Below are 16231 nucleotides of genomic sequence, written 5' to 3'. Positions count from 1 at the left end.
AAAAAAAATTAGAAATTGAAATGAATATGAGATCTTGAGATAAGATATAATGGAGAAAATTTCACATTTGTACTGTGACTTTTTATTTCAAAGATGGGTTGAAGGGAGGGTAAGAAATGAGGAAATATAAATCTTTTAACTCTAACGGGACTTCTAATCAGCAGCAAATACATTCAGCCTTCGACTTCAAGCATGTATGGCCGGCAAATCAATCAATCCAAAAATCAATGACATATTCTGCGATCTTATCTCCTCATAAATTTTTTAACTTCAATATATAATCGCAAACTACCTGCATAATGTGCCAACCACGAAAAAAATTCTATAAATAAAACCTGATTATCAGACAGCTTGAAGACTAAGCGCATATGTGAGGATTTCAAGATCCCCTTTGCCGATAATGACAGCAATCGACTAATTATCTCTAAACAGACGAGTGTTGCCGGCGAGCATGAAACAATCTGTCATTGGCGGAGCTTTCCGCGGTGGGCGTGGCTTGCGAGCGGCCTACAGGCGAGCCATGCCTTCCAGCGATGAGTGACAGGCCGGGCTGAGAGGCACCTACCCGTGCTGACCTATCTGCTGCGCGTGCTGTCAAACATGAGCGAGCGAGAGGTAATCGTCGCGAGTTGAGCGCCGACTCACGAGTCTTGCCGAGAGCTGGAAGCAAGTGAAGACGAGTGACGTGTATAAAGCGCTTCCCGCCCACGGAGGACACCCCTGGAAGTCAACAGTCAGCACCAACATCAACCAAATCTCCTATGATCTTCACGGGGGGGAAAAAGCCAGAGCGTGTCGCCATTTTGGGGGGGCAGGGAAAACATTTTACTCAGGACAGGTTCATCGGCCGTAATTTTTCTTCTCTGTCCGTCCACACGCCATTTCTCGTGTATGAGAGCGAATGAGTTAGCAAGGGGTGAAAATCTTTTGAAGACGAGCAGACAAGATCATATAAAAGATATCGACAGTCATTAAAAAAAAAACAACAACAACAGAATCAAGAGATGCATCAAGCAACATGTCCTGGTCGTCTTCCGCGGTCTCTCAATCCGTTTGGAATGAGGAGGGTGCTGGGAGAGGAGGACTGGGGAGCCGTTGACGCTGGCTCTGATGTGGACGACAGCGATGTCAACTGTCAAGCCGTGGATGTTGCCTCTGACGACTCTTTCAGCCCCTCGTCGTTCGCCGATGAAACTCGAGTCTCTGTCGACCATGGTGACTCCGTTGACGAGTCGGATTCCAGGAAGGACAGGGGGATGATGGTTGACCGGAAGGAGCGACGGTGGCGGCCGGACGACCACCGGAGTCAGGAGAGGATGGAGGACGAGAGAAGGTGGAGTGATGGCAAAGGGAGGGGCTGTGAACAGCTCCGGTCAGCGGAGGAGGAAATGGTGCTGGATATGTCCATGGGGGGCAGCGGGGAGGATGCGCACAGCCAGGTGAGAGCAACTTCCTGAGAAAGAACGAGAGAGAGAATGAAAGAAAAGGAAGAGAATAGAGAAAGGGATGAAGGGAAGTGGATAGAAAGAGTGACTGAAGGGTAAATGTGATAAAAGAGACACAGACATAGATAAACAGAGGTAGAATCCGCAATTTGGCTAAATATCTGAGACGTTGTCTTATATTTATATATCAAAAATATTTAAACTGCGTTATCTGTCTTTCTGTCCATCTATTAGAGAGTAGCCAAGGCAATGTAATTACACATGTCTAAGGCTGTTAGAAATTTGGGAGGACAGCTAAGTTTGAAATTTGAGAAGGAAGAATTGGTAAATGATGATTGTAGCCAGTTTTGAAAGAAAGAGGAGAAAGAAAAATGGAGTCTGTGTGTGGAATCCGATAAAAGTAGTTTCTCCCTACTATCGCTACTTCTGACACATCAAAATAAACCCAAACAAGAGGTAACAGTAGGAACAACAGCAGGAACAGGTCAACAGGAAAAGGTCAACAATAAAAGACAGTCACTTTCTTTCTCTCTTCTCTCTTTCCACTCAAACACACGCGTTCGTGGGTGCGCTTGACGATTGATTACTTTATAAACAGTCAAAGATGGATCTCTGTACTTTCTTGAAATCATCTTCGGTGTCCAGGACTTGAAGGTTATTCCATAATATTAACTAAATGCCATTCTCACCATTTTGTCAGGGGGCAAGTCATTTGTACTACCCCCATCATGTAAGAGGTATACATTATGTTCACTTCACGGTTTCTCCTGTTGATTCAGTGAACGGGAAAATACGGTCTCTTCAAAGCTAAGCCCTTGTTTTCTTGATTCAAGCAAACCTTCTAACTAGCTTACTCCTTCAATTGTCTCCTTACTTTCCCATTACTATCTGCACCAGCTGTCTCCTTAATTTCCCATTACTTACTCCTCCTTCCCAATTATCTTATTCCTCGACCTAATCGTCATCAACCTTAATACATCGTCACCCACACCTACAAATGTCAACAAACATGTTTATCTCGGTTACCCTCAGAACTTTCCTCCGCTGGCTTTATTCTCCCCCAATTCATCCATCCCTCCCGTCGATAATGGAGCTGTCGTTATTTTGTGAGACCTGCAAAGCTGCTGCCAGCTCGGAGCACAACACTTGTGTCTGTCGCTTGTGTCACTGGCAAAAGCAGGCGAGGGTCGGCGAGTAGCGAGGGCTGGACGACACCTCCAGCAATATAATGGATGTAGCGAGGTCTTGGCGAAGACAGCGTCTATAAACAAACTATAACACAGATTATGGCTGACATATGTAGGGCCCCGTAGATGCATGAGGTGGCTTCGCCGGGCGTGCGTCATAAATCGAAACATAAATATTTGTAAGAGCCACTCTCCAGGGGGGCAAGAATAATGCAGAGGCATGGGGGGGGTGAGGGCGGGAAAGGGAGGAAGGGAAGGAGTAGGGGGAGGGAGTGGTTCAACATTATGCGCGGCTGTGTGCACAGCCAAGGGGAGGACTGCGTGCAGCCGTGAAGAAAGTGAACGGAGAAGTGGGAGTGGGGTGTGGATGGGGTAGGTTGCTGAGTCGAATTAGTAATCAAAAGACATATAAATAGATGGCTGCTTTTTTGCTGGCTAAAACAATAAGTACATGTATCAAATAATAACAGGTGTATGTGTGAGAGAGAGGGGAGGAAAGAGAAATATCACTCTGAAACTGTCCCACATCTTTATTATTTGCACCGACTGGAAAGTTAAAGTGCAAGACAATTTAAAATACAAATTTAAACAAATAAGAACTAGTTAAAGATTCAGTCACAATAAGTCTTGTAACAAGTGAAAATTATTCCAAAAGGATCCTATGTCGGACTGATCGGAGGTGATCTTTCGATCTCAAAAACAGGATGTGGCAAGTTGGTGGACTCATTTATAAAGGATATATTGTTAAACTTCTGGGGTGTATAAAAAAGCAGGTTAAAGTCGTCTCCAGACTTTCTGGTCATTGGGGAGTGCGTTGTTACGGGAGGCGCACTTTTCTCGGGACCAGCTTTCTTGTGAGAGCGATACCCGTCTACCCTCCCTTCCTGCCTTTCCTGTAACAACCTGCTAAAGTCGGGTAGGCATTCAACAGCTGAGTCATCGGGGAAGTACGCTGAGTTCTCTAACCACTGGCGTAAACTGTTGTATTCTCTACTTATGTACATGTCTACATCCCTAGACACTGTTGTAAGCTGCTTAATACTCGTGCATACACGACAGGACGCTCCTTTAAAAAAAAAAAAATAAATAAATAAATAAACTGTATCGTGTGGCTGGATGCCGCGCTGTAGGATTAAAGGAAGTAAATTATAAAAATCCCTAGTACTGGCAACTAGGCAAGTGTACTAAACTGTTACAGATGTAGATAACTGAACAGTTTGGCAAATTGCCAGGCAAACTTAAACTTTTGAATTTTTTTTTTAAGTTGCCTTTTGTTGTCAATCACAGCAATCATATCATCAAATGCGTTATCGTGTCATCGAGGCACATCACGTGACTGGGTCACATAGGTCGGCCATGTGAGTAAATTACGAAGATATGCCGTATAGGTAAATGACGTAGGTAAGGTACGTCACGTAGATACGTTACAGGACATGGTAACTCTTTGTCATCTGGTGAAGATAATTGTGTCGATGACAGTCGCAGTCTGCATCACGAATTCTGGTTTGCCCTGCTTGCTTCTCTGCTTCTCTTCTTTCTGTTCTTTAGTCACCCCCTCCCCTTGTGTTAGTCTCTCCACCCACCTACCCACTCCCACACCTTCTCCACACACCCGTCTCGTCTATCTTTGCAGTTTCCTCTTGTTCTTCGGCGTTCACCTACCCGAGTGTTGACTCGTTCCTCTAGCATTAGAATACCCGTAGGGATTGTTTATCTTCTCAGATTTACAGACATGACAGTGTAACGAAATAAGACACGAAACTTCATAAAACACCGAGGATGTTGACTTGGCTTTGGTACGTTGGATTTTTTTTTTCTGTCTGACTATGTTTGCGGTTGGTGGCGTAGTGGCTACAGCGCCTGCCACCCCGACAGTGAGAATCGGGTGACGTGGATTCGTATCTTGGCTCCGACATACATCTCCCTGGATGTGACACCTGTTTACAGGGCTAACACTAAGTCCACCTTCATTGGTGGGATAGGGCTCTCTATAAATAAATATTTATTATTATATTATTTATTTACTTTGGCGGATGCGGCCCTAGTCTCCTGTACAGAGTGAGAGGACCTGGCAGCGCTGCCAGACGGCAGTGAGATCGAGAGATCGTGAGATCGTGCCTTGCACTCGAGATATTTATCTGAGTGGTATTGCATTGAGACAGATCCAGTATTTCCATCCAGACCGAGATATCTCAGATAGATGCTTCGGTGAGACAGAGATTTTAAATGAAGGGGAGCGGTGAGATAGAACTATGTATCCACAGAGGTACGTCTGAGACAGCATAAACATATGGAAGATATTTATTTCAAATAACTTAAAAACAAAGATCTCATTTCTATAGAGCTCACGTATCTCAGCGCCCCAAGCGGCACAGGTGACAAGGAAGACAACGTGTGATGCGAGTAACAATTATTTTTTATTTGTTTTTTTTTTTAATCAATGAACCTATTATCCTTTTCTGTTTGTGAGAGATAACATAAATGACAGCATCTATTTTTTAAAATGAAGAATCGCCCGAAGTATATTGATTATAATTTTTGTTGATTTTTTTAAGTCGCGATTCTTCTTTATGCACTATGGTGACCCATCCTTCTTCGTGTAGCTGATATGCCTGATCACACAGAGAGAGAGAAAAAGGAGAAAGAGAGAGTTCTTTCAGCCGATCCACCAAAGGAGGTGCAGCTGCCTCCACTTTAAACATCCGTGATAAGAAATATATGTCTTATACACAATTTACAAAATATATACAATCATACAAACAAAAAGAAGATTCAACTATGCCACACACCTGAAATTAAGCGTGTGACCATCTGCTAGCCAAGCTTTGCTATTCTCACCGTGTTATGACTCAAAGCCAGTAAACTTTATCTCCTATTTCCAGCGACCTACTATTAGCAGCAACAACAGCAACAACAGCAGCAGCAACAACAACACTACCTTGCTAGCACTCTTCCCACCATACGTGTCAAGCGCTGCTACTATCTGCTTTATTGTAACACATGTTGCTTCATTGTTGCAGTTTATTATGCCAGTAAAAAAGTCAAACCATTCGAAGTCAAGGCAAATTAAGCTTCATGGGTGCTGAAAATACAAAATACTTACTTTAGGAGGAAAACATAAAAAAGGATTTTTCCGACTAAATCATTCATGCGTGGAATGTCAATGGAGTGCTCCCCGCCTTGTCGAGACTACACTCACCTTTTAGCACCAACAACACGTCTCCCCTTGGGGGCGCTCGCGTGGGCATCATAACCTCTATTTTTATTTACCATCTGTGTGTATATTAAAGGAGATAGAGACCCAACTCTCACCCAATAGTCCGAAATAGAAATGTGAGATTGCTTTGAGCAGTGAGAAGGTCTGGCTAACCGAGACTGAAGTGTGAGATCCCCCCTACACACGTACAGAGCTGTTGATCTCTACTACACTGAGATGTGTCTGAGATGGTTTTGTGAATAAGTCAGAGATCCGTTGTTCCCAGTTTACTAAATATAGAACTGAGATAAATTCAGAGATCCGTTGTTCCCAGTTTACTAAATATAGAACTGAGATAAAGTCAGAGATCCGTTGTTTCCAGTTCACTAAATATAGAACTGAGATAAAGTCAGAGATCCGTTGTTCCCAGTTTACTAAATATAGAACTGAGATGTCATTATTGAGAGAGTGTGTGTGTGCTGCCCTCGATGCCGAGAGGTCTGAGACTGCTCGGCACACACGTACCCTCCATGGTGACGTGTCGATTGTGTCAGTACTTGCTGTCAGACCACGCGCACTCTGGCAGGCCGCCATTTTCTAGTGCAGTTCAATACCATTTCTCCTTCAGTAATACATGCAGCAGTTAAACAGCGCAGTTAATGATAATTAACAGTCATTTCCTTACTTGCCTGAATGTGTGTCATGGGAGTTCAGCTGACATTAATTTAACAAAAAAATCGGTGAGCACCGTGCATTGTGTTTTTAAGACTTTACAAAAATTAGTTTTCTTGGTTTAGCGCACGGAGCGGTACCGCCTTCTCCCGTAAAACACATTCAGACATTTTGTTTTAAAGAAAGTTTAAGTCTCCTGTCTTGATAATAATTTTAACTTGACAGTTTACATGCAAATCTGAAAGTCTGGCACATGCGTCTGTAGGTCTCACCTTGCGCCTCGTCTTTGCTCCAAGATCCTTTGTGAATGCAATGAAAATTCAAGATTAAACACCTTTAAATTTGTCACCTACACTTTGTTTCCAGACTGCCACTTACAGTTCAACTTATCACACTTACACTTTAACATCGGTACTGGAACTTAACTTCGTCATTTCATTGCCACTTGTGCCTACAAACATTTCCAATAAAATTTTACTCGGCACTTATAGTTTACCTCTTCATGGACACCTGCAACATTGTTACTTACAGGTAACCTCCTCATAAGCACCTACAGTCTACTTCAACAGCTTGTGTCCCCATTTTGTCTGTGGAGTTTCTATTCAAGGTGTTTCTATTCAGGGTATCATTCAGTAAAGTCGGAAATTTGCTTCTTTTTTTCTACTCGAGGAGATTGTGTCGTCGCGAGAGACTTGGGAATTGTCTACGAGAGAAGTCCGTGACATGATGTAGTTAGCCGGAGTCTCCTCTATTTAAAGCGGCCATGGTTGGTTCCTAGAAAGTTCCAGAAAGCTGAGAGCGTGCTGCCAACTGTTCTTGGAGTTTTGCAGGCGAATGGTATATTGGTTACACTTAATGAAATCTGACAAATAAACTACAGAGTTTAAGTATTTTGGAAGACAGGCAGCAAGAATGAAGAAAACTGATTTAGGGAAGACGAATAAGAAAAGCACGCACGCACACGTACGTTGTGCTAAAAAAAAAGAAGAAAAGAATAAAAGTGCACATGAAAGACTAGCCGACTGACTGAATGAACGGGAAAGAGAGAAAGAAATGGAAAGCGAGTTTTGTGAGTGCTCTAAACAATGGCCGTGGCACAAAAATGCGGGCTTCACCCGGTTATCGATCACAGAGCATCTGGAACACTTGTGGATCTCGTGCAGTGATGAGGAGGCTGCACTGCGATGCTCAACACAATCAGTTTATAAACATTTTCTGAACCTCGCAAAAGTTTCGCCACTTCTCTACATTCTTTCCCCTTCCACCCCCCGCCCTGCCCCCCCAAAAAAAAACCAACAACAAACAAACAAAACCCCAAACAAACAACATAATAAATCTTGAATGTTTAATGTTGAATGTTGAATGAATAATAAAAACTAAAGGTTTAAAAGTATTTGGCCAATTTTCCGCTAAAAAGTCCTGATGGTAGTGTGTTTGCTCTTATTTTCATTGTAGTTTCATTGAGTTTTACAATTTTCATCAGGTTTTTTTTTTAATGACTTCTAGTTACGGTTATTCTTCATGGCTTGGCTATTGTGTTCTTAGTTTTAGGTTTGGAAGGACTTTGACTTTGATGTAAGAAGTGTTGGTTGCAATAATAACTTTATTTTATACTTAGCGCTTGTGATGATCACAGTGAAGGACTCATATTGTCTTTCGATGTTCAGATTTGTTTATTGATACGATTTTAAAGTATTTCTGTGATTGCCGTTTTTCATATTTCACAGATCGATTAGTAAGCCTTTATTTATTTATTTTCTGAGATGCTGTCTTTTTGTGCATAGAGTGATTTTTTTTTAAAGAAAACAAACTCTAGGTGGAGAGTTGGAGAAAATGAAAGGGAAGTAGCTCAATTTTATTGTTGTGTAGTTACACGCTTTGAGTTTTTCTACCAATTTTTTTTCTGTAATTCACAAATACCCAAAACATACAAACATACTTAACAGTAAACTATATTCAAGAACAACATATGCATTGTGAAGATTACAATCAAAATGTTAATATTTCCACCGCTCCACATAAAAAAGTTCTGACAAATGTTTGCGAAAGGTATAAAATTTAAAAAAAAAAAAACTATTTAAAGCAACTAAGTCGGAGTTCGTGTTAAAATTGATTCCTTTTGATGCAGTAACAAATAGATACCTGTGTTTTTCATTCCGATTGCACCCCTTCGTTCCGTCTGTCTGTCTCACTTGTCTGTCGACCTCCCTGCTTGATTGTCTGTCTGTCTTTTGATTTCGCCTTACCTCGTTTTTGCTAACTTCATTTGTTCCTTCGGCATCTTTATTTGCAGAAAAGCTGATTATTTATTATTATTAGTATCAATTATGTCAGGCGTGGCATGTTGCTATGGTTACCACGAGTGTAACGTTTTAATCTAGCTACCCCGAGTGTCGCGTGTTCATATAGTTCTCCTACTGTAGTGGTTCATGGGTATAAAGAGGGAGAGGAGCTGGTGTTGTCTTGCTTGTAAAATTCTCAGAAATGAATGTGCACACAGAGTGGATAGTAACCAATATTTCACCTAACCCCTACTTCCCTTAAAAACTCAAATGAAGCAGTGCGCATGTCGTTGTAATTGAACGTTTTCCGGAAAGTTTACTGTTGTATCCTCCTTCTCCCCTCGTTGGACCAAGCTTTACCTGACCAAGGTTCGCAAACGAAAGAAAACAAGAAAGAGGAGGTGGTCGCTGCCTTCACACACACACACCCTTTCCCCGAGAAAAGTGTAGTGACAGTAGTCTCTAACACCTCCCTCCCCAACCACCGGGAAGGTTATCTCTTGGAGAAAATAATTTGTACTTGTGTCAAAAGTTTTCAGCATCAACTAATCAAACTGATGTCTTAATTTTGGGGAACTTTATTTCGGGAATTGAAAACAGTACAATATAATAAATGTTTATTGGAACGTGATTTTAATCGTTCAGAATTCCTTTCAGCTTCCACGCTTTGTTTCACTGAAGGCTATACTCATCCTCTTCACACCGTGCCCTCAAGCCTTCCTTGTTGAATGTGAAATGTATTTTATCGTTAACCTGAGATTTGAAGGCGAACAGCCAAGCATTCAGCTCCTTTTTCACTTGCCACTTTGGAAAAGAGAATCTAGATGGAAATCCTAGCCTCCAAGATTTAACTGCTTCAAAGCCCATTGTTGCATTCACGGCCCTCATGGAGGTGTCGCCTGGGTGCCCGCCCTTGGTCAATTACAACTCTCGGCGAAATGTGAGATGGCGAGACATAATGAGTCTGGGAGTTGTCTTTCTTTGCCGGCAGAAAGATCAAGGCTCTTGGCGAGACTTGAACTGGTGTTTAAGGCCTGCTTGGCAGCTAATGACATGGTCTCTCTAAGACGAGGTAGGTCCTGTGCTGACCGGAATCTCGCGAGGTTGTGTCTTTAACTGGTGTTGTAGGTAAACAAAGAGCTCAGCATCTACTGCGGTGACAGCAAGTCATTACCACCATCCCGCCTTCTTTACTCATCGATGACCTCGACGACCTGCTCGGTCCATTATGGACATCACCTGCACGCACGTGCACAGGTGGACGTCCAGTTCCGACTGAAGAAATTCTACCAAACGTGTTTCATTTTTTAAAGATCACGTACAGCATTTCTTTGTTTTATTTTCTTCTTTTTCCCGACCATTTATTCTCTTTTTATTTCTTTCATTTTTTCTTTGCTTTTTTATTCTTTTTCTTTCTTCCTTCTTTTGATTTCTTTTTCCTTTTAAGGTCTTTTTTCGTGCTTTTTTTTTTTCTTTCGCATTATTTATTTCATTGCTTTACAGTCGTCGTCGTAATCAGTATCATGATTATCGCTGTCGTCCATTTCTACGCTCGGAATTTTGTTTACAAACCTAATGCTGCTGTTATGTTCCTGTAACAAAATCGTTGGCAATTATGCTTACTCGCGTGTGCATCACATACACCTGTGTAATTAAGAATTATTCCACCTTCATACAATAATATCCTAAATGCTCAGTGAAATATTTTCCACATCCTCCTCAATTCAAGGTACAGGTTGTTACTGTGTTATTAGATATTGACAGAGGCAAGATGGCTTCCATAAAGCCAATTTTAACAAGCGATTGTCAGGGTTAGTAGACACAGACCTGGCAACACGTTGCAACATATTGTGAACATAAGGTAACATATTGTGAACCTGGCACAACAACAACAAAGTCCTGCATGATGCTGAAAGTAATCACCATTTTCTCCTCACAGGAACAAAAAAAATCCATGTGTAATAACACTGAGGCGAAGAAAGACGCGAGAGCACGCATGGACAGACAAAAAGGGAAGCTACTCTGTGGGGCTGTTCGCTGACTTCCCCTGACAGCTAGCAATCGATGGCGAGGCTGCACTTCCCTAGGGCCACAGCCTTGGGGACATTATTTGCGTAGCCTAAGTAGACCAGTGGTTCCGCACCGAGCTCGAGGCTGATGAGATGAGGATCAGCTGGTTGGTGGTTTATTTGAGAAGTGTATCGGATCATACTGGGGATGGGTGAATTGGTTGGGGTGGGGATGATGGTGTTGGCGGAGTAAACCGGGTAGATATGATATGATGAGCATGCTGCTCCGAGTCGGGATCCGAACCTAAGACTTCATATTTCTCACAACAGTGGCGATAAGCGTCTTCTGTCATGGCCATCTACCACCCGCTGTGACAGATTATTTGAAACAGAAACAGAAATAAAATAGGTCTGACAAAGAAAACTATTCGCTCTGATTGTTTCCTTTATATTTTATTCCTTTTCGCTTTTCTTTCTTGGAAGAATAACTTCATTTAAATTAAAAGAGAACCCATGCAAGAGTAAGAATAAAAATAATTTTAAAAAATGACAGAAATCAGTGTTACTATCCTTAAAATGCTAAGGATTAAGACCACCAGTTAAAATTCTTGGAAGTTTTCAGACCTTGCTTTTAAATTGTTGTTGCTGTTTTTTTAAAGACCTTCTATCGTGAACAATATTAGTTTTATCAACTGGTCGCAGGATAGTTCCGCCAGCGTACATCTCTTAATTTTACCTTGATTTCTGTCAAGAAACTGTTTGATTGTAGCCTTCATTTTTTATGCATATAAATATGTACCGCTCTCACCAGCAATGACGAGCTATCACCTTTTATCTCCTGTTTCTTACAAAATGATATCTCCAACCTAAACATTTAACCTCTCCAGATTCCCACCCTTGTCAAATTTTCTGATTTTGGAGCTCTCTTGCGAGATTTACTCATGTTTGTACGCCATGAGAAACAGTAATCAAGGCAAAATAACAGAAGGATGACTAAATTCAGTTTTTTCTCACCTGTGAAATTTCTAATCCGATCAACCTGAAGAATTAAGTTTGTCTTGCAGGCAGACAAGCGAGACTGCAAAGACGAGCAGACGGCCCCCGACACCAAAACCGTCGTCAGCAGCACCAAAGGCGAGGACGAGAAGAAGCCGGACAAGCCGCCATTCTCCTACAACGCCCTCATCATGATGGCCATCCGCAGCAGCCCGGAGAAGAGGATGACACTGAGCCAGATATACGAGTTCATCATGAAGAACTTCCCCTACTACCGGGGCAACAAGCAGGGCTGGCAGAACTCCATCCGCCACAACCTCAGCCTCAACAAGTGCTTCCTCAAGGTTCCACGTCACTATGACGACCCAGGTGAGAGTGAAGGCCACGTTTTGTGTGGTCACTTTAAGCTGTTTGTGCTTCATTCTTTTCCTCTGTTTTTCTTTTTTTTCTTTCTTTCTTGATTTTCATTTTTTGGCTGGCTTTAATCCCAGGAGGGGGCTGGGGAATTTTCTTTTTTTTTTACACTCAGAGAGAAAAAAAAAAAACCGTCATGCAACGCAAAAGACAGAATTTATGATCGGTAAAGAAACATCATATATTAAATTTGTCTCCTTTACAATGTGACTTAATTTAAATAATAGACACATTACATAAACATATAAACACGTTTAGTGACACAGTAAACGGACATGGATGTTTACCCCGGTTGTGTTGATGCTCGTGTTGTTGTGTCACTCAGCCCTCGCTGAGAGCTCGTTGTAGCCAGGGGAACACGTGCGCAGTTCCATTATACATGAGCGTAGAGAAAACGATGCAGACTGAACGTGTAAACTGCGCATAAAGCTGCAAATGAGGTACAAGGCTGAATTAAAACAAACTCGAATGTCCTTTCGTCTGTTCTTTTTTTTTCCAGACAGAAAGCTACAGAGGTTAAATGGAAAGCTGCTTTGGGAAAAAAAGTTAACTTGATAGCGCAATAAACTGTTTCTATCACACATGTTTATGTTCATGATAATTTATCACCCTAAAGCTGTGTGTGTGTTTAATTCTTTTTCTCCTTTTTCTTGGTGAATTCTATTTGTGCACTGCTTGTGCAATCTGTTTGCTTGAAACATGCCGAATAAGTTAGTTTGGTCGGGCAAACAAAGGACGGTCGTAGCAAGATAACTAAAAAAGTCCGATAGGACGCAGGAAGGTAAACATTCTTGCAACGACTCTTGTGGAAATTGCTGCAACTAATTTATTCAAAATTACTGCAACGAGTCGAACACAAAATAATTAACAAGGACTCCATCATAAGTAATTGAGAGAACCCCTTATTGGATATTGTCGCAAAAATTCTGCTCAAAGATGCAGCCAGCTAACCCAAAATTAGTGCAAGGTGCTTATCTAAAATTAGTGGCGATTGGGACAAAAGTTATTTGTGTTCTGTATGAACGGAACTGTAAACACTAACACCACTTTAATCTTGACATCTAAGACTTCATGCTGGAAAAAGCCGCTGGATGGTCTTGCAGTTGGTACCAAGAAATGTGAGAAAAGAGAGTCAATACACATCCTAGCGGTTCCTTGCTGCAACCCTGGTGATCACACACAGATTAACTAGAGATTTCCTCTTCTCTTATTCAACAGTACTATCCTATTGTTAAGATGTAGCCTCCAACTAGGGAAGAGAGGAATTTCTCCTCGGACATCCATAGCTACAGGCCTGATCAGCAACAGGAAATCTGAAGAAAGGGAGAAGAGTGCCAGTATAAACAAAAAAGGCAGATTGCTTCTTCAGCTTTAAATCGTATCTACTGGATGAAAGATGATATAGGGCTAAAAGCTCCAGATTGTATCAGGAGATAGGTCTTAGCCTTTCTATCTGAACATCTCTTTTGTACATTTATTGTCTCATTTTCGTTCATTGCATCCCTTTGTCCTTTCTTTCTTTCTTATTTTTTTTTTTGTTGCCTGTTTGTCCCTCTGTCTTTCTGATATCTGTATCTATCACTGTTCACTGTTATAGTAAGTACAGAAAGTACAAGAAAGTGAAGGGAAGAGAGACACTTGGTCGTTAAAACGTTTGTGCTAGACAAGTAACTATTTTATACAGTTTATAATATATCAGGTTTCTTTTTTTTCTTTGGACTTCCTATTTCCTTTTGAAGAAAAAATCAGAAACATTGGATACTGGTTGTCTGCTGCTGTCTGTTGGCATGTCCAGAGAGAAGATGGGAGAATGTGACTGAAATAAACTGTCTTTTGACATGTAGTTAACAACATGCTAGACAACACACAGTGATGATAGGTTATCAGCTAGACAACACAGTGGTACTCGGTCACCTGATGTTTTGTGCTGGTTGCAGGTAAGGGGAATTACTGGATGCTCGATCCCTCATGCGATGACGTGTTCATCGGAGGAACTACGGCAAGCTGCGCCGTCGGTCCTCCTCCGCTTCCAGAAACCGCCTGGCTGCCATCAAGAGGATGGGTCTGACCTACCCGGGGTACGCCGGCTTTTACACCACCCCTGATCGCTTGGCAGCTTTCCAGCTGGCTTTGTCCTCTTCAGGGTACACATTCCCCCATGGCATCAACTTGGGACTCGGGATGGGCTGCGGGCTGGGTGGCGCCCACCACCGCTTTCCTTTCCCAACGGCACTCAGCATAGCCACCCACAGCCTCCTCCTCCGTCTCCTCCTCGGCCTTTTCATCTCCCTTCTCTTCATCCCCACGCACAGGCCGCGCATCTATTTCAGCAGCACTCACCAACAGGAGTAGCGCAGTTCCCGCAACTTCCGGCCAACCTGCTCAGCTTCTCCATCGACAAACTCCTCGCTAAGGCTGCAGGAGTTGATGTTGATGCTGGTGTTGGTACCACAACTCCTGGCGCATCTTCCTCCAGCTCGCGCGCCGACATCAGCGCCAACAAACTCGGGGACAGCGAGACAGCGACAGACAACGAAAATAAAGGACGGACAGCCACGTCTCCTCCAACGACCAACTTCCCCCTGTTCTTTGGCGCGTCCGCTGCCCCGGTCCTCATGCCTCCTCTGGCGCATGCGCAGGCGTGTAGCGGAAGTGCAGCAACGCTTGCCTCGGACTTGTACGGGCGCCTGCGCGCTGCCACCTTCTCGAACTTTCCCATTGCCTCGGTGTTTGGGAGCCTGCAGGGGATGGAGGAGTCTGCGATGGACGCAGTCAGGAACTCGATGAGAGTGGAGCCGCGAGCACTCATAGGATCGCCCAACAGTTCCTTCACACCGGTCAACAGTCATGGCAGAACATCATAGTGAAGCTGTGTGTTTGTGTGTTTGTATTGTCCCTGTGCACCTGTACACATACAACCGCCATGTCAAGTGTAATTAAGTGCTATTAATCGGCCATGGTCAGAACTATCTCAGTATTGTGCTAATATCTGTTTTCTCCGATAGCTGACGACAGTATAGACAAAAGTCAGCTTACATAGGAGAGTCAGGGTGAACCCCAGTCAAACATTTTTTGTGCATGCGCTGGTCTGACTCCTTCGGGCATCTATTAATCAGATATTCTTCTCATTAAAAATTATAATAATATTACCTGTATTTGATTAATTAAGTTGAAACACTCTTGGATGTTGTATGTATTTATGTACGTATAGATGTGTACATATACACTGATATATATGCACGCTAACACGACTGTTTAGTGTATCCTCATGAAAAAAACAAAATGAAATATACAGAAATTGTTTTATTTCTCACAGTTCTCTGTCACCTCTGTGGAATAATCTGAGTTCTACGATATACAAGTTACTTTTGTATGTTTTTTTCTTTCCTTCTTTGTTTTTCTTTCTTTCTTTCCCTTTTTTCTTTGTTCTTCCTGTCTTTTCATTATATTTTTCTACCATTTTATCTATTTATTTATCTAGCTGTCTATTTGTATTCTCTTTGGTATGTTTTGTGTTATTAATCTGCCATTAGCCCTAGATGGCATATTATAATCATCGTATTGTCGTCGCTCGTATTTTAATTGAGGATCATCAACCCAGTTTTGCTGTTAGCCAGTAATAACCCTGCGTTGAATACCTCCAACATAAGGTCGGGAACTAGGTTCAGGATAGGAGTAGGGGAGAACTTGCCATGGGAAGCGATTTCTGCTTAATACGCGCATGCGCACAGAGAGAGAGAGCGAGGAAGGCACTGAATGAGAAAATGGTGGAAAGCCCCATTATCGTGTCACTGAAGCAAAAGGAGCTTTGTACAAAGTCGTCTGCAACATTATTTGCACGAAATAATTGGTAATAATACGAAATAAATGACGAAGCAACAGTAGACGAAACTACAATTAAGGGGCTGAACGATTGAAAGTAATGGGACACAGAGTGGGGAAGCTGTTGGCTGCTTTTTCTTTTACCAGTTCAGTTTAAAGACTGATACAAAGTTATCTGCAACCTCTCAGTCACTTGTATGTAGTAACA

At 42.3% G+C, this 16231-nt stretch overlaps 1 protein-coding gene across 1 annotated transcript; it reads left to right on the top strand.

The window, feature by feature from the left end:
• The first annotated feature begins 357 nt into the window (after positions 1-357).
• LOC112571084 (fork head domain transcription factor slp2-like) lies at positions 358-15493 on the top strand. The gene is given in 4 exon segments (XM_025249892.1): positions 358-1439; positions 11856-12156; positions 14139-14195; positions 14198-15493. Coding segments are annotated over 4 exon segments (1149 nt in total). The 5' UTR covers positions 358-1004; the 3' UTR covers positions 14554-15493.
• The last annotated feature ends 738 nt before the right edge of the window (positions 15494-16231 follow it).

This window comes from Pomacea canaliculata, linkage group LG8 (assembly GCF_003073045.1).
Source record: "Pomacea canaliculata isolate SZHN2017 linkage group LG8, ASM307304v1, whole genome shotgun sequence".
Classification (NCBI taxonomy): Eukaryota; Metazoa; Mollusca; class Gastropoda; order Architaenioglossa; family Ampullariidae; genus Pomacea; species Pomacea canaliculata.
Note: the sequence above shows the minus strand (reverse complement) of the source record. Positions and strands in the feature narration are given on the sequence as shown.